Below are 19,276 nucleotides of genomic sequence, written 5' to 3'. Positions count from 1 at the left end.
TTTTGGTAATGATAAATCGAGCCAAGGATTTTTAATTTTTAAAAATATAGAACATTGCAAAAAAGATACAATCTGTACAACAAAAAACAGTAGCAGACCTGAGCGCACAACAACCCACTTGTGTCCCCTTGTGCGCGTTGGCTCCGCAGCAAGAAAGGAGCTCCAGAAACAAAAAAATTTGCACAAAGTCCATAACAAACATAACTTATTCAGCCCTCTCTCTCCTCCATAAGTATAAACAGTGTTGACTATATACAAGCATTGTTAGTTACGCCCCGATTATAGCGTCTGTGTGTTCACTCCAGCATGTCTATGAAAAATAACTGACAGTTGCTTCCACATTTTTTGACCCCTCCTGCTACCAAGGTTGGCGGCCTCACAAAATAATTTCTCCAAGAATAGACATGGCGATCAGTTGCATCCAGCCGATAGCTAGATTCAGTTCCCATAGACAGCATTCTCACTGCATGCCTTCACCTGCTGAAAGCTCCTTTTTATGCCCCAGACGGCAATTCTTCGGGGAGGCTTTTGCCGAGAAAGGGGGGCGGGGGGGGGGGGTGAAATCACACACTCGCATATGCAGGGGAGGTGGTGGAAGGCAGTCTCGAGGCAAGAGAGAGAGAGAGAGAAAAAAGAGTAAGCCGCGCGAAATAAATTAGGGGTCAACAGACGCACGCTACTCGATAGGTGCCAGAGGGCGCATAGAAGCTGACAGACGAGGAACAGGCAGTACGTCCCAGTAAACACAACCGGGAAAACTACATACGAGAGGACAGTCAGGAGAAACACGTGCAATCCGGGGAGGAAAAGGTAAAACAAACAACAAACAAGGAAATCACAGCATCACTCAAGAGGCCAACATGAACCAAAAGACAGCTCCGCAACACTCAAGGACACAAGACAACTATAGGGACATGGGAGTCCTAACAGCACGTCGACAGCATCCCAAGGATGAAGGTGCATGGAGGGGGGGAGTGACCTCCCTCCATGCGGGAAACACATCACAAGAGCCCAGCTTGTCCCAAGAATCAACCTCCCCATGACACGGGGAATGTGAGGCAGTGTGGCCGCTGCCCCAGCTGACAAAAGCTACAAAAGCCACGAGTCACTTGCACACCAGGGACGAAGGGGGGAACAGGGAAATACGGGGTGCCCTGCCAGGGGCGCTGCTGGTTCCCAAGCATCCTTTACTGCACGGGAGCTCGATTGTCTAGCCGGAAGCAGAAGGAAGCAAGCATGCATGCAAGCTCTATCTTAAACTGCAACTCTCGTGAGCAGTTCTGACACACTGGGCCTCTGTAATCTTGAAAATATGTCTCGGCAAAAATATCAGCGAATCTCGTGGTTTGTCATAGTTGTTTGAAATAGACAACCACTCTATTTTTCATCCAGGCACTTGCAGTTGTCACTTAGTTTGTGCTCCAAATGTTTCTGCTGATATTTACTTGGCCTAAGCATCAGATGTAGAACTCTTTGCCTTTGATGCCAAGTGCAAGTCAAATGCCACAATCAAGTCTTTGCAGCATGGCCTCCAAATGATTGATTGCTGTAGTTTGATGTTCCAAAGCAATATCTAGGCTATGAGATGGTGCCATACTGGAAGGCTGTGAATTAATTTTGACTGCCTGGAGTTCTTAAACGTGCACCAGGGTCGAGTGCACAAGAATTTTTTGCATTCTGACCGCATCAGAGTGTGGGTGCTGCAACCAGAAATTGGACCCAAGACTTCTAGCTCAGAAGCAGAACTCCATAGCCACTGAGCCTTTGCAGCAGGTCAGCTTTCAATTGGCTGCTAACATGAATAAGGAAATAACCAATTATGGGCTGAGTGCTCGCATATGCCTTTGCACTAGTGTAATGAATAATACCAGCTCGTAAGACTACATGTTGAACACTGCCATTCGTCTGTCATTGTAGCGTGTTTCCTAGTCACTGTTACTCAACTTTTGGCCACATGTCATAATTTCCATGTGTAACCAATGTGATACAGTTGCCTGTGCTGAAGCTTGCCTTTGGCATTTGACTGCGTTTGCGATAGTGGTAGTGTTGTGTTTTTTGCGCAGCATTCTTCTATCACTATATAATGAGCTGCATGCAAAGATTTCATTTTTGGATGCATTTCGTTTCAGTGATAGTGCAAGAAAAATAAGTCGTGTTTAACAGCTGCCAACAGCCCAAGCGCTGCAGAGTGTGCCTTGAGTCACTGCCACATTCAGAGAGCTGCTAGGGTGGAAATATTTAGCTCGTCACTGCCACTGGCTTGCCACCTTTCAGAGCTTTCACCTGGCTGAGAGTCAGCAACTGGTGCAATGCCATCAAGATGCACAGGACAAATGGGATCAGAAATGGGAATGGTTATGTTTTAATTATGTGGCAGTGGCAAAGATACTGGCAGCTTTGTATGGCAGACAAGAGAGGAGAAGAGCTACTATTACTGGACGGAAACCCAAGCGTGGTTGGTAGCGAGAGGATACCTGCTTTGGAAAAAGCAGGCAACCGAGGAATAATACCTTCTATTCTTTATTTTTTTTTTTTTACTTGAGCTTGAGGATACCCGTTCGTATTCCACGGTTGCAACATTTCCATCTCAGCCTTAGCACCATAGGTCTCAGCAGAAAAATAAAGGCCGTCTATATTTGGTCAAGGCACAGAATTTCACTGCCCCTTTACCCACAGAGTGTTCCACAGTCTAACCTAGCAACGTCGCCTGGTCATGCATCCACAAAGTCGGCCTTTTTGTCTTGCTCTCTCCAGATATCTTTCATGCTGCTAGAATGACGCTCCATAAGCAAAACAACTTAAGTTGGCACTGCTAGCCTTTGACGAGATGAGTTCTGCAAGGTAACATTGGTTACAGTGAGGTCACGGAAAACAGCCTGTCCACACACTAAATTTGCCGCATCCACCAGTCACTCATTGTGTGTTCTACATTCCGAGAGCTACAGGGGACATAAAATGGCAGGCCGTATTTACATCTTTCTTAGCCCTGAACACACTGTCCAACTCATTCGTACAACAGAGCGCTATGATGCCAGAAAAATAATTGATAAAGCTAAGGTTTGCATGCTCAAGGAACAAGGAAGAAGCAAGGCGCGGTACCTTGCAGCGAGGAAGGAAATATGTGCTTGGAAACCAGCAATGCTCCATGGCAGATATATTCTTGGCTCACTAATGAAATGAGGCATCCATGGTTAGCAACATATATCATCTATGGTACATCAATATACTTATGGATACCAAGTTCCCTTTTTTTTTTTTGTTTCTAGAAAGGCGCTTCCACACATTATCCAGGGGAGCCCTAAAAACACAACTCTGGTATCTACCCCTGTGTGCCCGCAACAAAAGCATTCAGCGCTGTACCACTTGACGGCAATAAATATCCCATAAAGAACGGGACCCTGCTAGACGGCAACACATGACGCCCAAACCCCGAACTGCACGGCCACCGTGCTGACACACCCACGCACACATCCCAACGGCCTTGTAATGGGGAAGCATGGGGAAGCAACAAAGAAAGTGCAGAACGGCTCCAATGATCAGTGCAGAGATCGTGATGCTCGTACGACAGTCAGGTACACGGGTCTGTAGCAGACAGGAAAAAATGTAGCAGCTCGCCCCTGCTAAAGCATAGCAGGCAAGTGTCGAGCCAAGGTGTGTGCTTGCTGGCGTGATCCAATGGGATGATTTCGGATTTGCTGCTCCCCTTGCTTCCCCAACCACGTGACAGAAATAGCCATGCGTTGCCCAGCTGGACAGCAAGCAGTGTGCGTAGTGTGCATAATGTGCACGTGACCCCAGGGTCGCCCATGCGTGGCCAATGCAGAGAGCGGGCTGTTCTGTTGCCCCACATCTCATGCCTTGGCAGAAGTGGCACTTGTCCGAACACACAAGTGCCTAGGCAGCGACACACAATGAGAGAAATGCAATTTGCTCCACGCCTAGTTGGAAAGATGAACAACAGAAGGAAAAGGAAAGTAAAAGAAAGTTCAAGTAATCAAGCACTATTAAACATGTCCGAAATAAACATGCCTTCACACTGCACCTGGTTAGTCTCATCTGATCATGACAGCAAGAAACAACAAAAGGCACTCAAACAATAATTGAAAAAAAAAAAAAGAAGGAATCAAGCAGCACCGCCTGCAAATATGTTGTGTGTCTCACTCGTGCCACTGATTCTTCGCCAGTATTTTTTTTTCTATGCTCCCAGGTGTTTTCTCTTGCTTGATATATTGGCTTCTCTTACGTCCACTGAGATTCGGAAGTGAAGGCGCGGGGCCAGGACAACCCACTGCCACAAGTCCTTCTGGGTATTCCACATAATAGTCTGTGCACGTCCAACAACCACACACTACAAGCACAGACAAGCACAGATGTACACACATGGTTGACGCTCGATGTTTTGCTGTAGGTCCACTGGTTTCGTTGCCGGCAACGTCCCAAGTTGAAGCAGTCATGGTTAATGCATTTGCAGTCCTCTTTTTTTTATGTCCATTTTTCTTTGCTTTGCTGCTACCTGCCAGGTGGTTTTGTGAAACACTGAGATCGTAAACCGCTCTGAATTCAAAAAGAAGAAAATAAAAAAAAAGTGAGGCGGTCTGGTGGTGGGCTGCTCAGTCCTTCCCTCGCTGCTGGCATCTTTTCCTTCTGTTCTTGGGGTGCTCCACACCCCCTTTCACATCACCGGTACCAAGCGAGCACTACAAGATGCCATCATCCCCCATTTCTGTCGATCGTGCCTAGCGTTACACGTCGCTATGTACATGCACCCAACGTCGTAACACAGAGAAACAAAAAACACCCTTAAAAAAAAGCAAACCAGGCAATAAAAAAAAAGAACAATGCCCTTGCCATATGGAAGGGGAAGATATTTGTACAATTGTCAAAGTTTGTGCGTTTATCTCACTCACAGCCACCTCTCGCATGCAACTGCAGAGAGAGGGAGGCATCCCTGCCACTGCAAGCGACCACAGCTGCCCTGGCCATCGTGGCGCTGCCACTATCGTCTGCCCAGAGGCGGAAAGGGGCGAGGAAGGAAAGCAGCAAACCACGCTTTGCCGACAGACGGCATGACACTGGCAGCAGCCCTCTCGCACAGTCACTGGCTGCGCAGGTTACAGATTTACACACTAACCCAAGAGGAGCAGGACAAACCTTTCTCAAACTATGTTAAGGCACTTGACTGTGGGTTCAACAGTAGGTAGTGGTGGTACTACACGCTATCAAACGCAACCATGCAGCCAGAGAGGCAAGCACAAAGGGGGGTGGCAGTGCACATCATGCATGCCCTCTGCAACAGTCCCCTTTTCGCCACGCCGTGGACCATTACATGTACTCCAGCTTTCAAACAATTGCTTTCATCACATGTGGCTAAACCTGCCAGAAATGGCGCGAGAGGGACCGCTGCAAGCCTCAATCATTATCGTTTGCCGTTTCCTTCGTCAGCGCTCCTCCCCGCAACACTCAAGAATGCCCTTCTGGAGCTGTTAGTCACTGCAACAAAAACGTACACTAAACAGCGAAGCCTGGAGGATTAAAAAAAAAAAAAAGATAATAAAAGGAAAGAGCTGCTGGTCAGACCACAGGATCGCATTCCCAGCTTACAACTACAATCAGGCTCTGCAATTTGCACGATGCCTTTGTAGTACGCCAAGTCTGGGCAGAAGCCTCAGCCGCCCCAATATACCCCCTGTAGTCAGTCAAGCACACAGACCAGACATCATGCTGTCCACACTGTCAGCCATGCTATCCCTCTTGTGCATTTTTACATAAGTGATTTGCCAGCACGGCTTTTATGAAGCTGTTCACATTCAGCAGTGAAAACCGTGGTGGGGGATAGTATAATCTGAACATTAGATGTTCCTTAATTAGCACTAGAACCTCAGTACACTTAGCTCTAGCAGGAGCAATCAAAGGGGTGTAAAATATAAAACGAAATAAAAGATCAACTATGTCACTGTCGGGCATCATTTATGACAACTCAATTACTGTCTTAAAATTACTGTCTGTAAGTATTCACTCATGGCCTCAATAACGACATAGTCACCAGTGACAAAATAAAATGAGCAAAGTGGAATAAAAGGCAACTATTCTCCTTAAGAACTTGCAAAATATTAATCATCAGTGTGCTACAGTTAATGCTTTGTTGCATGAAAAGCAAAGAGATCACTCTGCATCAGCAGAAAAGAGCTTAGCATTAACAGAAAACATAACAACCAAATGTCTTTTTTTTCTTTTGTTTTGTTTTTGTAACAGTGTGAGGTAGCTTTCTAATAAGTGTGCGCACATACACAGACACACACACACACAATTGGTGATAAAATGAAGAGGGGCTTTTCCTCACAGAGTTTCTTCCCTCAATGCGTTCATTCTAGTGGTGTGCGAATACCAAATAGTAGATTTCAAATAGAATCATAGAAAAAAAATCTGAATATTGAATAGAATATCAAATATGAGAAATTTTTCCGAAAATTTAATGCTACAAATTTTGGGCAAAAAAACAGTGCTGCACATGCTTAGGAGTCTTCTAGCATTGCATAACAAGAATGTAGCAAGCTATCAGTAATTTAGGTACATAGAAATCAACATATACACTACGATTGTGCTCTTTTAAAGGGAACACCAAATTAATATGCCAGAACTGATTACAGCTCAGGTCTAGTATATCACGGTTTGTATCCAACGCAATCTACGTGCCTATTTGGCAGCTGATCGGCCCAATCTTCGCACATGCTTTCGCATTTTACGAAATGTGGCACCGTTCTGCGAATTATGGCATTTGGGCATGGGATGTATGGAGCTCTCATAGTGACAAAGTCCGCTACCTCGTCAACCGGGACGACACGTCCGTGGCGCACTCAGCACTCCTTTTGTGCCGAAAACGAAGTGACACACTCACTTGTGCATCGAGCATGAAGGGCTCTGCGACGCTCGTGACATGTGACACTGTGCGGCATCTCTACACCGAATATATCGAATAGTAGATACTTCGTTCACGAATTGAATTATTCAAACATTCACTATTCAATTCGATTCGGTGTTATTCGAGTATTAGCACACCTCTAGTTCTTTCAAAACATGACTAAAGGTGGCCTGCAAGGGCTGGTGGCTCACACCTGACACACAAAAGGTGCATGGCTGACAGCGTGGAAAGCAAGATGTTGGCCAAAGCCTTTTCCCAATAGCGTTGGCAATGAGACGTACGACGCCTATACATTGTGGCAGTGCCAGAAGATGGGCCACTTGCAGGCAGTCCACAGCAGAGCCCAACACACTCCCCCACTACTACTCTTGGATGTCCCAAATCTCAGCCAGGAACGGTGGCAGCTTCTTGTTCTGCACCTTGAGCGAGAAGCACATCTCGGCGTTCATGTTGCCCAAGGTGCGCAGCTCTGTCAAGATGGAAAGCAGCCGGGCAAAGTAGTTCTTGCCCGGGGGCCGGTGGTTCTCCGAGTACATGCGCAGCGTCTCAATGTAGTACTCCTGAATGCGCTCCACCTTGCACGGGTCCACCAGTGCTGGCCGCTCTGCAGCGAAATCAATCAATCAATCAATCAAATCACTATTTATTCAAAAGTACAGCGTGGAAATGGATGCCAGGACAGAAAGCTGGTATAATCAGCTTGACTAGGTCTTAGTAAACGTGATGAGGCAGTACCTACAACATATCGTCGTTAACATAGAAATACAAAGGAACGTCCACAAAGCCACAGTATAAAGAATAACAGTGTGCAATATTTCACAAAAAACTGTGGTAATTACACAATAGTGAACATATGTAATGATTCGGGTAATGGAGACACAATGGAATGCAGAACAAAATGATAACAAATCAAGATTAGTGATTAGGCTTGTAATTAAAGTCAAATCGTTATAATGAAATAATGGATAAAATGAAGGAAGTGAAATTCCCCTTGAAGTCCCCATAGAGATTGATATTGCAATACATGCAATAATGTATATAATTAAATTATTCTGCCTCCTCCTTCAACTTCATTATAACAAGGCTTTACTGTATCCTCAGCAAACTTAGCTCAGTATAATACTATGAATACGTATGTTCGATTTTGTTCTCTTCTTATTCACCGTGGCTGAGTAATCCCGGAATTGACAGCACTACTTCAGCGAGCAGGGGCAGACAACAGTGGTTTGGAATGGAAATGGACTGAGCCATCATCCAATTCCTAGAATCTAATGCAGTACTGCGAACCCACTACATTCAGGGTTCTTCCAAAAGTATTGCACGGCTAAGCGGGCCCTATTTTAAAAGCAATCTGTAGTGGGCACAGAGTGTAGGCATGCCAAGGGCTGATGGCTTCGTGTGCGCTGTGTTCTCGCCGCTTAGTTTGCATTGCAACGAGAAGCAGCATGAAGGGCAATTCGGTCACTGCTGCTGCAGCTTTTCCTCACGCCAGTGTTTTGACAGCGAGTGTCCGCAGTCATAGAGTGAGATGTGTTCATGTTTGCCTTTGCGTACGTGACACCATTCTTGTTAATTTAGTAAGTGAATGTTTACAACTTTATACAGCGTAAGACTACTGTTCTTACTTCGTATAGCTGTCTAATAATTAGCTACCGCAATTGATGCTTTTTTCCTCATTTCTTCATACCTTCATATCTGTGCGGAGGGGGGCAAATGAAACCATTTACACTTATCCTCCCTGCATTTCTGTAGTTCATTTCCCATGCTCTCCCTTCACGTTTAGTTCACATCGCAGCAGCGAACTACAAGGAGGTACTGCTACTTACCAGAGAAAATAACAATGGCCGTGAGGAGTGCATATTCAGCATTGTCCACTCGCAGCTGACACATCTTGCGGCAGAAACGAAACAAGGCATCCGCTGAATCACCCACACTGGCACTGCGGTAGTTGTCCCTTGTGTACGGCTGGTTGTTGGCAAACACGATAGAATCCGTCTTCACATCATACTTCCGAGCACCTCTCAGCATCATCACCTCGCTGGAGCAAGCCTGCAAGCAAAGGCAAGGTCAATGTGCAATTGAAGTGTATGTCATACTGCTTTAATAGCATTGTCAAAATATGTTTTATCACTGAGACCAACCACTCTGTTGATGCACTGTAGCAAGTCATCCATTCATACATGTGCTTCTGTTGCAATCTACATTCTGTGCATATGAAATTGATAACAGAGGGAACAGCTAAACACTTAAAAGCAGATATCACAGGATGCAAAAGGACACTTCTGGGCAGCTACCTACAGTTTTACAGCTCCTATTTTGTTCTGGAGCTATGTGTGTTGTGTTGACATATTTTCAACAAGAAGCTGCCCAATTAACACATGAAAAGGCCCACATGGACTTGGCACTGCTTAGCACAACTGGTACAGCATTCTCATTGCTCGACTCACCTCCTCCCAAAAACTCACGGCTGACCAGAATGGTTAATTTATGACATCCTCCAGATTGAAGAGTCTACAAGACTTTATTGGGCACTTTTTACTTTGTTACAACAAGAATTTGTCTTGGTAATTTGCAGTATACCAAAAACACACTATTTTTTATACGTTTGTACAGATGGCTCCAAAATATGTTACCAACTTATCATAGATACGTTTTCAGACAGTAGGAAAGAAGAGCACTTTTCAATTGCATCAAAGGGCTTCAAACGGATAGACAATTCTGACTCAACTATCAAGGACAGCCCTAATCTGACCAGGAAAGCAGATGTTATGTGTCTTCTAAATATACTCAAAATGTGACTCGTAGTGAAATGTTGAAATATTTTTAAGGAAATGTGCCCACCTTCAGCAAAGTAATCTGATCTTCTCGTGCCAATGTGTCAAAGCCAGGGACTCGCTTGGAGAACTCCACGATGAGCTGCACTGTGAGGATGGTGATCTCGGTGATGTGTTGGAATCGCCGCTGGTTATCTTCCTCGCTGTCTCCCAGTGGGAAGGGCTGCATGTACCCAGAACGTTGTGCATGAACATCAACAGAACAGAACAAAGCATCATTCGAATGACCGCATGCCTGATATTTACAAAAAGATAACAATGTATACAAATTTATGCAGCAGTGGCCGACAGCAGTGCTGAATATTTTATCGAAATGCACATACAGATATAACTGCTATTCAAACTTACGTGTGCCATGAAAATGACAAAAGATCAATTATGCTTAAAGAAGTACTGACGAAACCTAAACTAACAAATAACTATTTAAAAAAAATGGATGCCAGCTTCAGGCAATTAAGCAGGTACACTGGGTACATTATTGAAAACTAATGTGGTGGTCACGCACCACATCATGATCTTGTCGCCAAAAGCTAGGACTATTGTGCATTCAACATGCCACTCAGAGGAGTGACAGGTTTGTCATAAACCATAAAGCTGTGTCAAATGCGAAGTCCACAGCAAAGGACAGAATGGCCAATTTGCTGCCGATTGCACAGCTGTTTGTTACTGACTGTAGCCGTATTCAGAAGGCAACTCAAGCTGCTGCAAATGTTAGACTGGCTTGCTGGCCTTGACAAACATTTTTCTGCTAGCCCTTGCAACTTGTGTAAGTGTATCGGGAAGAGAAAAGGCAGTTCTTCCCAGGATTCTTTTTTACCCAAGAAAGCAATTATTCTAAATGCTTTGCCAGCTTTTACACATTAGACAGTTTTAGTATAGCATTTCGGCTGTTTAGTACGTAGACGCACGCAAAATAGCTACGGTCACGCTTTACACACGTGCTAGACGAGACTTTTAGCACAGCGTTCCGCAAGGTGAACGGATCACACGGGCCAAATGTGGTGGTACCATTTGGTATTTAGAAATCAAAGCGCTTTTGTGGCAACAGCGGAGTATTTTGTTAGGCCTGGCAACGTCAGAACAGACGGCTGACCTCAATAATGACGACAAAACATTACCGACCTACACTTAATCCTCAATAGAGAAAAGACTAAGCAGAAGATAATTTCACCATTTATGTTTTGCTCCCGCGACAAAGAGCAAGAAATTGAAATCATACCGGGAGGCCTCAGCGCCAGCATGTTGTTACGCTAGCCACACTAACCACGCAAAGCCTGCAATGCTAAGTCCTAAAGTTAACATACATACGTAATCCACAAAGCTCTTCTTCATAGCATTCTGCGCATGCACATTTTGGACCCACTATTTTATTTCATAAGCAAAGTTTTTGTGTGTGTGAAAACTTTTTATTTACAAAAGTCCTGAGGCTCGACTATTTCAAGTCGAGGCGGGCCGCACCCACAAGGTTTTTGTGTACACTATACTATAACTGTGTATTTTGCCAATTGTTGTCCAAACCACTGACCGTGGTCTTCTTCATGTCCTCTTCAGAAGGCGACTCAAACTCCTGCTGGTAGTAGACTAGCTTGTTGATGAGGTCCTCCTGAGATGAAGTAAGAGGCTTGACACCTGGGCTCAGCACCAGAGGTTTCTTGTCTTCCTCATGGTTGCTATTGCTGCCCAGGGAGCTGCCTCCACCACCCAACGGCTGGCTGCTGGGGCTCACACCACCGCCCACGGACGATGGTGCCATTAGCCCAGAGGGGCTCTCTCGTGTTGTGCTGTTGGGCCGGTCCTTCTGGTGCTTCTTGGACTCTCGCTTGATGGCACACTGGTATTCCGGCACCACACCTGTGAACCAAAACAGCATGAATGCACGCTCCTTATGTTACGTAAGCGGTCACAAAACTGCACCGTTTAATGTCTACTCCTTCTATTTCCATCATGATGATATAGACATGCAAGAAGGGTACGGGATATCGCAAAAAAAAAAAAGAACAGGGCAAGGGCTTCACTCACAGATACAAAAAAAAAAAAATAACTATTATTCACTGCATCTAAAAGAAAGCTTTAGCTGCAAGTGATTCACATGACCTGTGATGTTTTTTTTTTCTTCCTCACAACTGCCTGTGGTTACATTGTTACACCTCTGTACCATCAAGATGGAAGCCGACTGAAAATCCAGCCTTATACTACTGCTGCTTTGTCATGGTGCATTGTAGTCAGACTATGAATCACTAAATACTAGCTCAGCTTATCATTTTTATTACTTGCTGTCTGGGAGCACGAGGCAGTACAAGACTAACATGTGCAAAGAAATCAGGCTAGTTGGCGTATGCTTAGCCTAGCTGATGAGTTGGTAACATAAACAGAGCAGCATGACAATGTGAAAACTAAAGGTAAGAAGCAAAAGTATGTGCTCCTTGAGAACTGGTATGCATGGTGAACAGAGGGCAAAATTCAATGTGAACATCCTTTTGAAATATGCACAAAAAGGAGATTACTTCACACAAAGTTTGACAATGCCAGTATTGTTCACATGCAAGGTTGTATTCTTGGATGTTGTATTACAAAGAAGACTCCCAAGTCCCTTCACTACAAAGTCCCAAAGAGTCCCCAACATTGCGTATTAACAATGCTTGCTGTAGCAAAACAATGGCCAACATCGAAGAGAAACTGCAAAGTTCAGCAGAGAAGCTAAAGAAATGGCCAGATACGAGAGCGGCCACATGTGCTCAGTATTTGTATGTTTTCATTGAAAAAGGGATTAAGTTTCAAACCTGAAGCAGTATAAAAAAAAAAAAAAGAACATGGCCACTGAAAGCTTAGAAATGCAACCATGTTGACTATGATCAGAGTCCTTTAATATGAATCCTTTAATAATTTTCTACTAGTCCCGAAACTTCAGGCGAGGCTGCGCTGTGATGAGGGCCGTGTCGGTGAGAGTGGAGTTGTCGGCAGGCAAGTCAGATAATTTCTTTGTAAGACTTCAGCAACACAACAGCCCCCGCGCCAATATTGCCGCTGCGAATTTATGTCGCTGATTTCTACACGTGCTGCTCGCTTTTTTGTTTTGCTCATTTTGCAAGGCATTTTGCATATTCATGGCAAGGACCATTGTTAGAGCATGACTTTACATGTATAAATAGCGCTTTATCCAAGCGGTGCATTTGTTTATACTGGCACGTACAGCCACAGCTGGTTGTTCGCTGACATAAAATAATGACTGAAATATTGGCAAACATCCAGATTTGCACATATGAGCAGCGTCGCATCACACTAGCTGAGATGATGTGCAAAATATGAGCGGCCAGCACCTTCGGGCCCCTTTGAAAACACCAGCCAGCTGCTGCGACGCTTCATGAGTGCCCCCTCAGAACTGGTGGCACTGCCGTACTGTCACTGTTAGCAGCATATGAAGCTCTCCCATAGTGTGACAGAGAATTTTTGTGACCAGTAAAAAAGTATTTAGTCATTGCATGAACCAGAACACCAAGGTGCACATATTGTGTGTTTGCATGCACGCATGCATTATGTGCACACGCACGTGTGTAAACTCCTTGGACTTATGACATGCCAAAAATAAAAAACATGAGAGACTTGCGCATTTAATTCCAATGGCTACTGCACAGGACACTCTCTAAATAAATCTATTTAAGCAACTCTTGACGTATTCACAGCCTAGGTTTATGCATCTGGTTTAACTCCCAAGATTAAAGGTTTAGGCAATCGGGCAAGGAGGTCGTGGGCTTCCAAGCACTCACATTCTGGTCGCATTCCAACACTGAGGCACTTCTTGAGACGGCACTCCTGGCACTTGCGCCGCATGTACATGTCGATGTCACAGTTATTGCCGTACTTGCACTGGTAGACCGCATTCTTTGTGATGCTACGCCTGAAGAAGCCCTTGCAGCCCTCGCATGTGAGCGCATTGTAATGGTAGCCTGACGCCCTGTCACCACAGACCAAGCAGAGTTCCTCCTGCTGCCTTGGTGCGGGACCCTTCTTCTTCTTTGGGTCCCCAAAGCTGTCCACAAAGTAGCCATTCATGCCACCGCCCCCGCTGCTAGGGCTCATCTCTTCTTTGCCTGCACAGACAAGGAACAGTAAAAAAAAAAACCAATAAGCTCTAACATCACAAATCATGGGCGATAGGACTGAGGTCAAGATTACTTTCAAGCACCATCACAGTCACTTTCAGTAATGGTTATGCAAACCTTCCACACGGTGTTGCATATGTAATTGGTCCAAATTAAGAAACATTTACGCGATGAACTTCTCATATTTGATATTAACATTGTTAAAGTTCTAGGAAACATGACTGCTGGTACTGGAACGCATTTCTGCAAAAGATCCACAAAGAACAAATAGCATGTGCTATTTGAAATAGCATAGTGAAATGGTAATAAGGGAAGCAAGACATGCACTCAGCCTGTAGCTATGCAGCACAGCAACGTGGCTAGATGGCAAGGAATTTAAACAATATCAGTTTGCAAGTGTCTCAGCAGAGTTTATACAGATATCTCTGATAAAGTGCTACAGACTCTCAGACAGAAATAGAAACGTCAGCCTATAATGTAAGGGATTGTCACAGACTACGCTTGTCAAATCGCTAGCACTAACATAATTGCACATGGTTCAGCATCGCATTGTGTCACTCATCAATGTCACGGCATGAAAAAAAAAAAAAAAACGTCAGTCAAAGTCAGCCAACTTTCACGCCCAATTTTATGTCTATTCTGTTCCATTACGTGGGTATGTATATAGTGTGCGAACTTTGACAAAGTGTTGTGTTTAAATAAGAAGTACTTGAATGGCGAAATTTCCTAATTGAATTTAACATTTGAGAAACCGCCCTTCAGATACTATCGAACCAAATAGCAAATATATTCTCATTTCTAACCAAATTGAAATATAAAATTTATGTTAAATCCATTTCGTAAAAACAGGTTTATTTGCATGACTTGATACATGCATCTAATTTCTCTGACAACTAGACATCCGGTCAACTGAGGAGTTTGTAAACAAACAACTGCTCTTAGTTATTTGGTGCACCAGTGCATTGCTGTACTGGAACAAAGGAACAGCACCTCACCAGATCCATGTAGAGTACTGTTTTTGTTGAAGGTTAGCCTAATACACCACTGCACACTGTTTTAAAGGGATGCAAACATGGTGAGATTGGAAATTACTCATAAGTTATCTGCCCCATTCTCATTCCGAAACTGGTGCCTCTGCGTAACTGCGGCTCTCATACAGCAGAATCGTTCAAAACAGTCACCAATTGCATTGATCTTTTTCTCTCGAGGCTCCAATAACCGTTGTTATTCCTTAAATTTGGACAGAAAAGAATACTCTACAATTTCGAATAGTGACTCTAGAATTGAATTTTTCTTTACATGCATCCATAAAGCAAAACTTTAGTTTCACTTCTACTTCGATCATTTCGAGGCGCAACGTTGCCTTTAGAGCTTACAGCGGCTCGAGAAGTGTCGCATCGGATTCGCAGACCACGTGACAACGAAGGAACCGTTACGTCGCACCAATGGCCACTTATGGCGCCACTCGTGCCGTCGTCAAGTATGGCGGCGGTATGCGATGACCTAAACACGGCTCGTCACAAGTCGAAGCCGACACCGAAAGTCACATCGCAACTTGACGACGTAGACGAGCGCTGGTGGGACGAGCCTCGTCACCGAACAGCGCAGGCTCGTCTCGATCTGATCGCGACAGGTATGCGAAAAAAAAAAAAAGGGGGGGGGGGGGGGAGAGAGAAAGCTTGGGTTGCAACCTACGTTAGCTAAAGGGCTTTAGCAACCGCGGGCAACATGTACACGGCTTTATGTCATCGGTGCCGACATGCGCCGTTACAGCCCGCGCAGGTGGCCACCCTCCACCGTATATACAGTGCAATAACGTCCGCCATCAGTCCGCTGCACACGGCACATACTGGGCCACTGTGCCGCGGCTGCTGCTGCTCTGCTGCTGCGCCTTTCGCAGCTGCACGACCGGAACGTGGCCTCGGCGCGACCCCATGTACGGCCCGCAGGTTCGCAGCAAAAGCCACTTTCGCGTTCATGCGTTCGTTTACCCACGCCCGTCTATACCGACCTAAACGCGACCCAACGCACCTAACCAGGAAGTATCTCTGTTACACCGCATTTGGCACGCTGCACGGGTAACGAGAACCGGCGATGTGGCGCATGTGGCGTCGCCGTACTCCGCACGGAATCTTTCCGCTCCGCCGACGTACGCTGTAACACTCGAGCCGCATAAGCGATTGCCACCATCGTAACGGCGACCAAAAGGGAATCGGAAGACGATGCACCCACGTACAACGAGGGTAGAGGAGCGCTTTCATAGAGTGCGCGTTTTCCTCCTTGCGTACGTTTATACAGCACCCAAGAAATAGCGCCGACGGCGCAGCGAATGCTCAGAACCCGAACTCGGCTTAGGGATATTAGCCGCTGGTGCCCGACATTGTCTGCCATCTGTGGACCCGCTAAGTCAAACCCCTAAACTACGCAGAACTATAGAAGCCACCATAATAGAACGATTACAGGCGCACCACTTGTCCGAATAAAACACAAGGTGACAACCTACAGCTTCAGAGAGCGGTAACGTGGAGCTTTAGTAACGACCAGAGAGGTATACCGTATAGGTAACCGGCAATTCACGCGGGAGCATGCGTATGCACTTGACCTTCGGTGCGCGCGTGACTGTGAAGCCCACGGCGCCGCAGCAAGTACTGGTCCAGCGACAGGTTTCGTGCGAGGCAAAACCTCACCATCGAGGAACAACGGACGAGCCAAGAAGCAGCGGCCGCCCACGCGCGCGAAACTCGTGGGCATGGCTCGCGTCAGGACCGGGTATGACGCAATGGGGGCCCAATCTGCCGCCAAGGGGCGGCAGACGGATACCTCGTGAAGAGCGAAAGTTCTCAAAACGCCCACACGCGTAAGAATCGGGCACGCTCTGTTGCAAAACTGTAAAGGCCGCCGCTCTCTTCTCCAGACAATTCACATCCTACAGAGAAGAGAATCCCTGCGCGCGTTGAAGAGCGACGTAGCGCTTGAAGGCCAGAAGAACGAATCCATTTCAAACGAGACGCTGGACGACGTTCAACGACGTATATATATATATATATATATATATATATATATATATATATATATATATATATATATATATATATCTTTTTCTAAAGGACATATTTCCATGCCAGTGTCGGCCATCTTAGACGACGTCACAGTGCCTTCTACTGTGTAGCTCGGGTGGTCAGCCATTCGATTGCTACAAGACTGGATCCCAACGCCCTGCAAATGAATACCAGCTAGCGCAGCGGCAAAACGAGAAACATGGCCGCTCGAGCAACAGCGGTGGGGTGGCCTTTACATTTTGCCCCGGCGGCTGGGTGCCGCCAAGATGCAGTCGTGAACACTACTGCGATCGGCTTGCGTTTTATTTTTAATAACAAAGATATCACGTTGGGTATTTTACAAACGCTCCACCGACTGCGTGACATACGCAAGAAACCACTACGTTTGTTTTTCGAAAGCGAACCTTAGCGAACCTCGCCGGGTTTCGTGACCGTTGGTGCTGCGGCCTGGCTGTTCACTTGCAGAATATGCCAACCAATCACAGCGAGGTACGCGCGAAGCGCGCGCCACTGGGTTTGTTGCACCACCACCAGATGGCGCTCGCCTCCGCGCATCCGCGGTGCCGGTCGTGCGGGCGAACGAAAAATATGCAGCAGATCCAACGAGTTGGAATTTATATACAGCGAAGCTTTATGTCAGTGCATATAAAGTCGAAACACTAATACACGAACGCACGCACACACACACACACAAGCACAGGCGCACACGAATTATACCGAGCCTTTTGTTAAGCGGAGCCCCTGACTACTAGCGACTATGAAGGACGCCTTGAACGCATCATGGTTTCAGATGCTGCATGTGCATACGTACGTAGCACAATTCGAATACATTCTATCCTCAAGAAGCATTTACATCCTCATTACCGTGCAGCCCGCGAAGGCGAGCTTTCTGTGTTCTTTTCCCGCACGGACGGCGCCGTCGCTGCCGCGGATGGATGGATGGAGGCTATGAGCGTCCCCTTTGATACGGGCGTTGGGTTGCGCCACCAAGCTCTTGTTTTTATTTCGCCTAATGCCCTACCTATCTTAAAAAACGCACACACACATAAAGAATTCCCAGCATCATTACTGAACGCGGATGCGATCGCCATCTGGTGGTGCTGCAAGGAACCCAGCGGCGCGCGCGAGGCGCATCCTCCGCTGTGATTGGCTGGCCTATTCTGCAAAGGAACAACCAGGCCGCAGCTCCCACGGTCACAAAACCCGGCGAAGTGCGCAAAGAAAAGCTTCCCTTAAAAAAAAGAAAAAAAAATCAGGAAGCTCGCCTTCGCCCATCCGCGGCGGCATTGCATTAGCCTCTCTACAATCCCTGAATAAAGCTTCCGTGTCACTTTGTGCGTACATTCAATAAACAAGAACTTATATTTCGACTGTTTATGCACTCACACAAAGGTTCGCTGTTTATCAATTCCAACTCGTAGGATCTGCTTTTTTTTTTTTTTTCAGACGCCCGTAGGTGGCTAAACACGCATGCCCTTCATGAAAATTTTCAATGAGACTAAATGTTCGACAGGAAAACTAATTGTTATGCATCAAGTTCCTACACTTGAACCCACACATCACGAGTTATCGTCGTTTAAAAATAGTTAGCTGTTCCCTTTCATATTGCTGACGCTGTACTTTGGTCATTCTTTTTGCCCTTTGGTCTCTGTTCAATCTAATACGAATAGAATAAAGTATTTTAGTCAGCTTTATTATACCTTTTCGTTTTTCGATATCTTAGTACTTGTCACCCGATATGCTGCGATGTGACGCAGCCTTTCACAGACGGTAGCTGGGTGTGTGCACGGGCAGCAGAGAAAAAGGCCCGTCGCACCGAGACCATTTACGAGCGGGGGTCGCGCCCTTCAAGTTATCGCTGCAGCAGTCGTGAATAATTCAGGACACAGCGCTGTCAACAAAGTTCGTCGGCATTCCTGCATGTTACACTAGGAAACCGTACGATTCCAAGCCGCACGCGGCGATCACATGCGCGCGTGCGAAATCTCCCGACAGTGCGCCAAGCTGCGCGCGGCAGTCTCTCGAAAGGCGGCCGGCGAGGACGGCCCCCACTGACTAACCGCGCCGATGCGAGCTCGCATTGGCCGTACTCCATCCTCGCCTCGCGGTCGACGCCACAGTCACCAGGTGCCGTCGCCAGAAAGCAGCCACTAAATTCATAAATGTAGCCAAGAAAGCGGACACGCTGCGACAAAATGATAACCCCGGGCACGTATACATTGTATGTCACTCCATGCGGGCAGGTAAAGAGATCTCCCACTGAAGTCCCAGTGTGAAAGGTATTAAACTTTAGACCGGTATACCAGAAATGGAAGGAGCGATGCAGTTTTTGAGGCGAAGCTTTCTTTGGCTCTCGCCCCCCAC

The 19,276-nt window shown here is 46.1% G+C and overlaps 1 protein-coding gene across 3 annotated transcripts in view; it reads right to left on the bottom strand.

Annotated features, from left to right (window-relative positions):
* LOC119442412 (ecdysone receptor) overlaps positions 1 to 19,276 on the bottom strand; it is a 149,722-nt gene continuing 130,446 nt past the window's right edge. For all 3 annotated transcript variants that reach the window (XM_037707281.2, XM_049662127.1, XM_037707282.2), the window contains 5 exons: positions 13,518 to 13,841; positions 11,279 to 11,604; positions 9,761 to 9,916; positions 8,746 to 8,968; positions 1 to 7,523 (listed from right to left, as the gene is read on the bottom strand). In XM_037707281.2, coding sequence (XP_037563209.1) covers positions 7,282 to 7,523; positions 8,746 to 8,968; positions 9,761 to 9,916; positions 11,279 to 11,604; positions 13,518 to 13,841 — 1,271 coding nt within the window. In that variant the 3' untranslated portion in view covers positions 1 to 7,281. The remainder of the gene's footprint in view (positions 7,524 to 8,745; positions 8,969 to 9,760; positions 9,917 to 11,278; positions 11,605 to 13,517; positions 13,842 to 19,276) is intronic.

Source organism: Dermacentor silvarum, chromosome 2, assembly GCF_013339745.2.
Source record: "Dermacentor silvarum isolate Dsil-2018 chromosome 2, BIME_Dsil_1.4, whole genome shotgun sequence".
NCBI classification, from domain to species: domain Eukaryota; kingdom Metazoa; phylum Arthropoda; class Arachnida; order Ixodida; family Ixodidae; genus Dermacentor; species Dermacentor silvarum.
The sequence above is the reverse complement of the archived record's forward strand: the minus strand, read 5'-3'. Positions and strand labels throughout refer to the sequence as shown.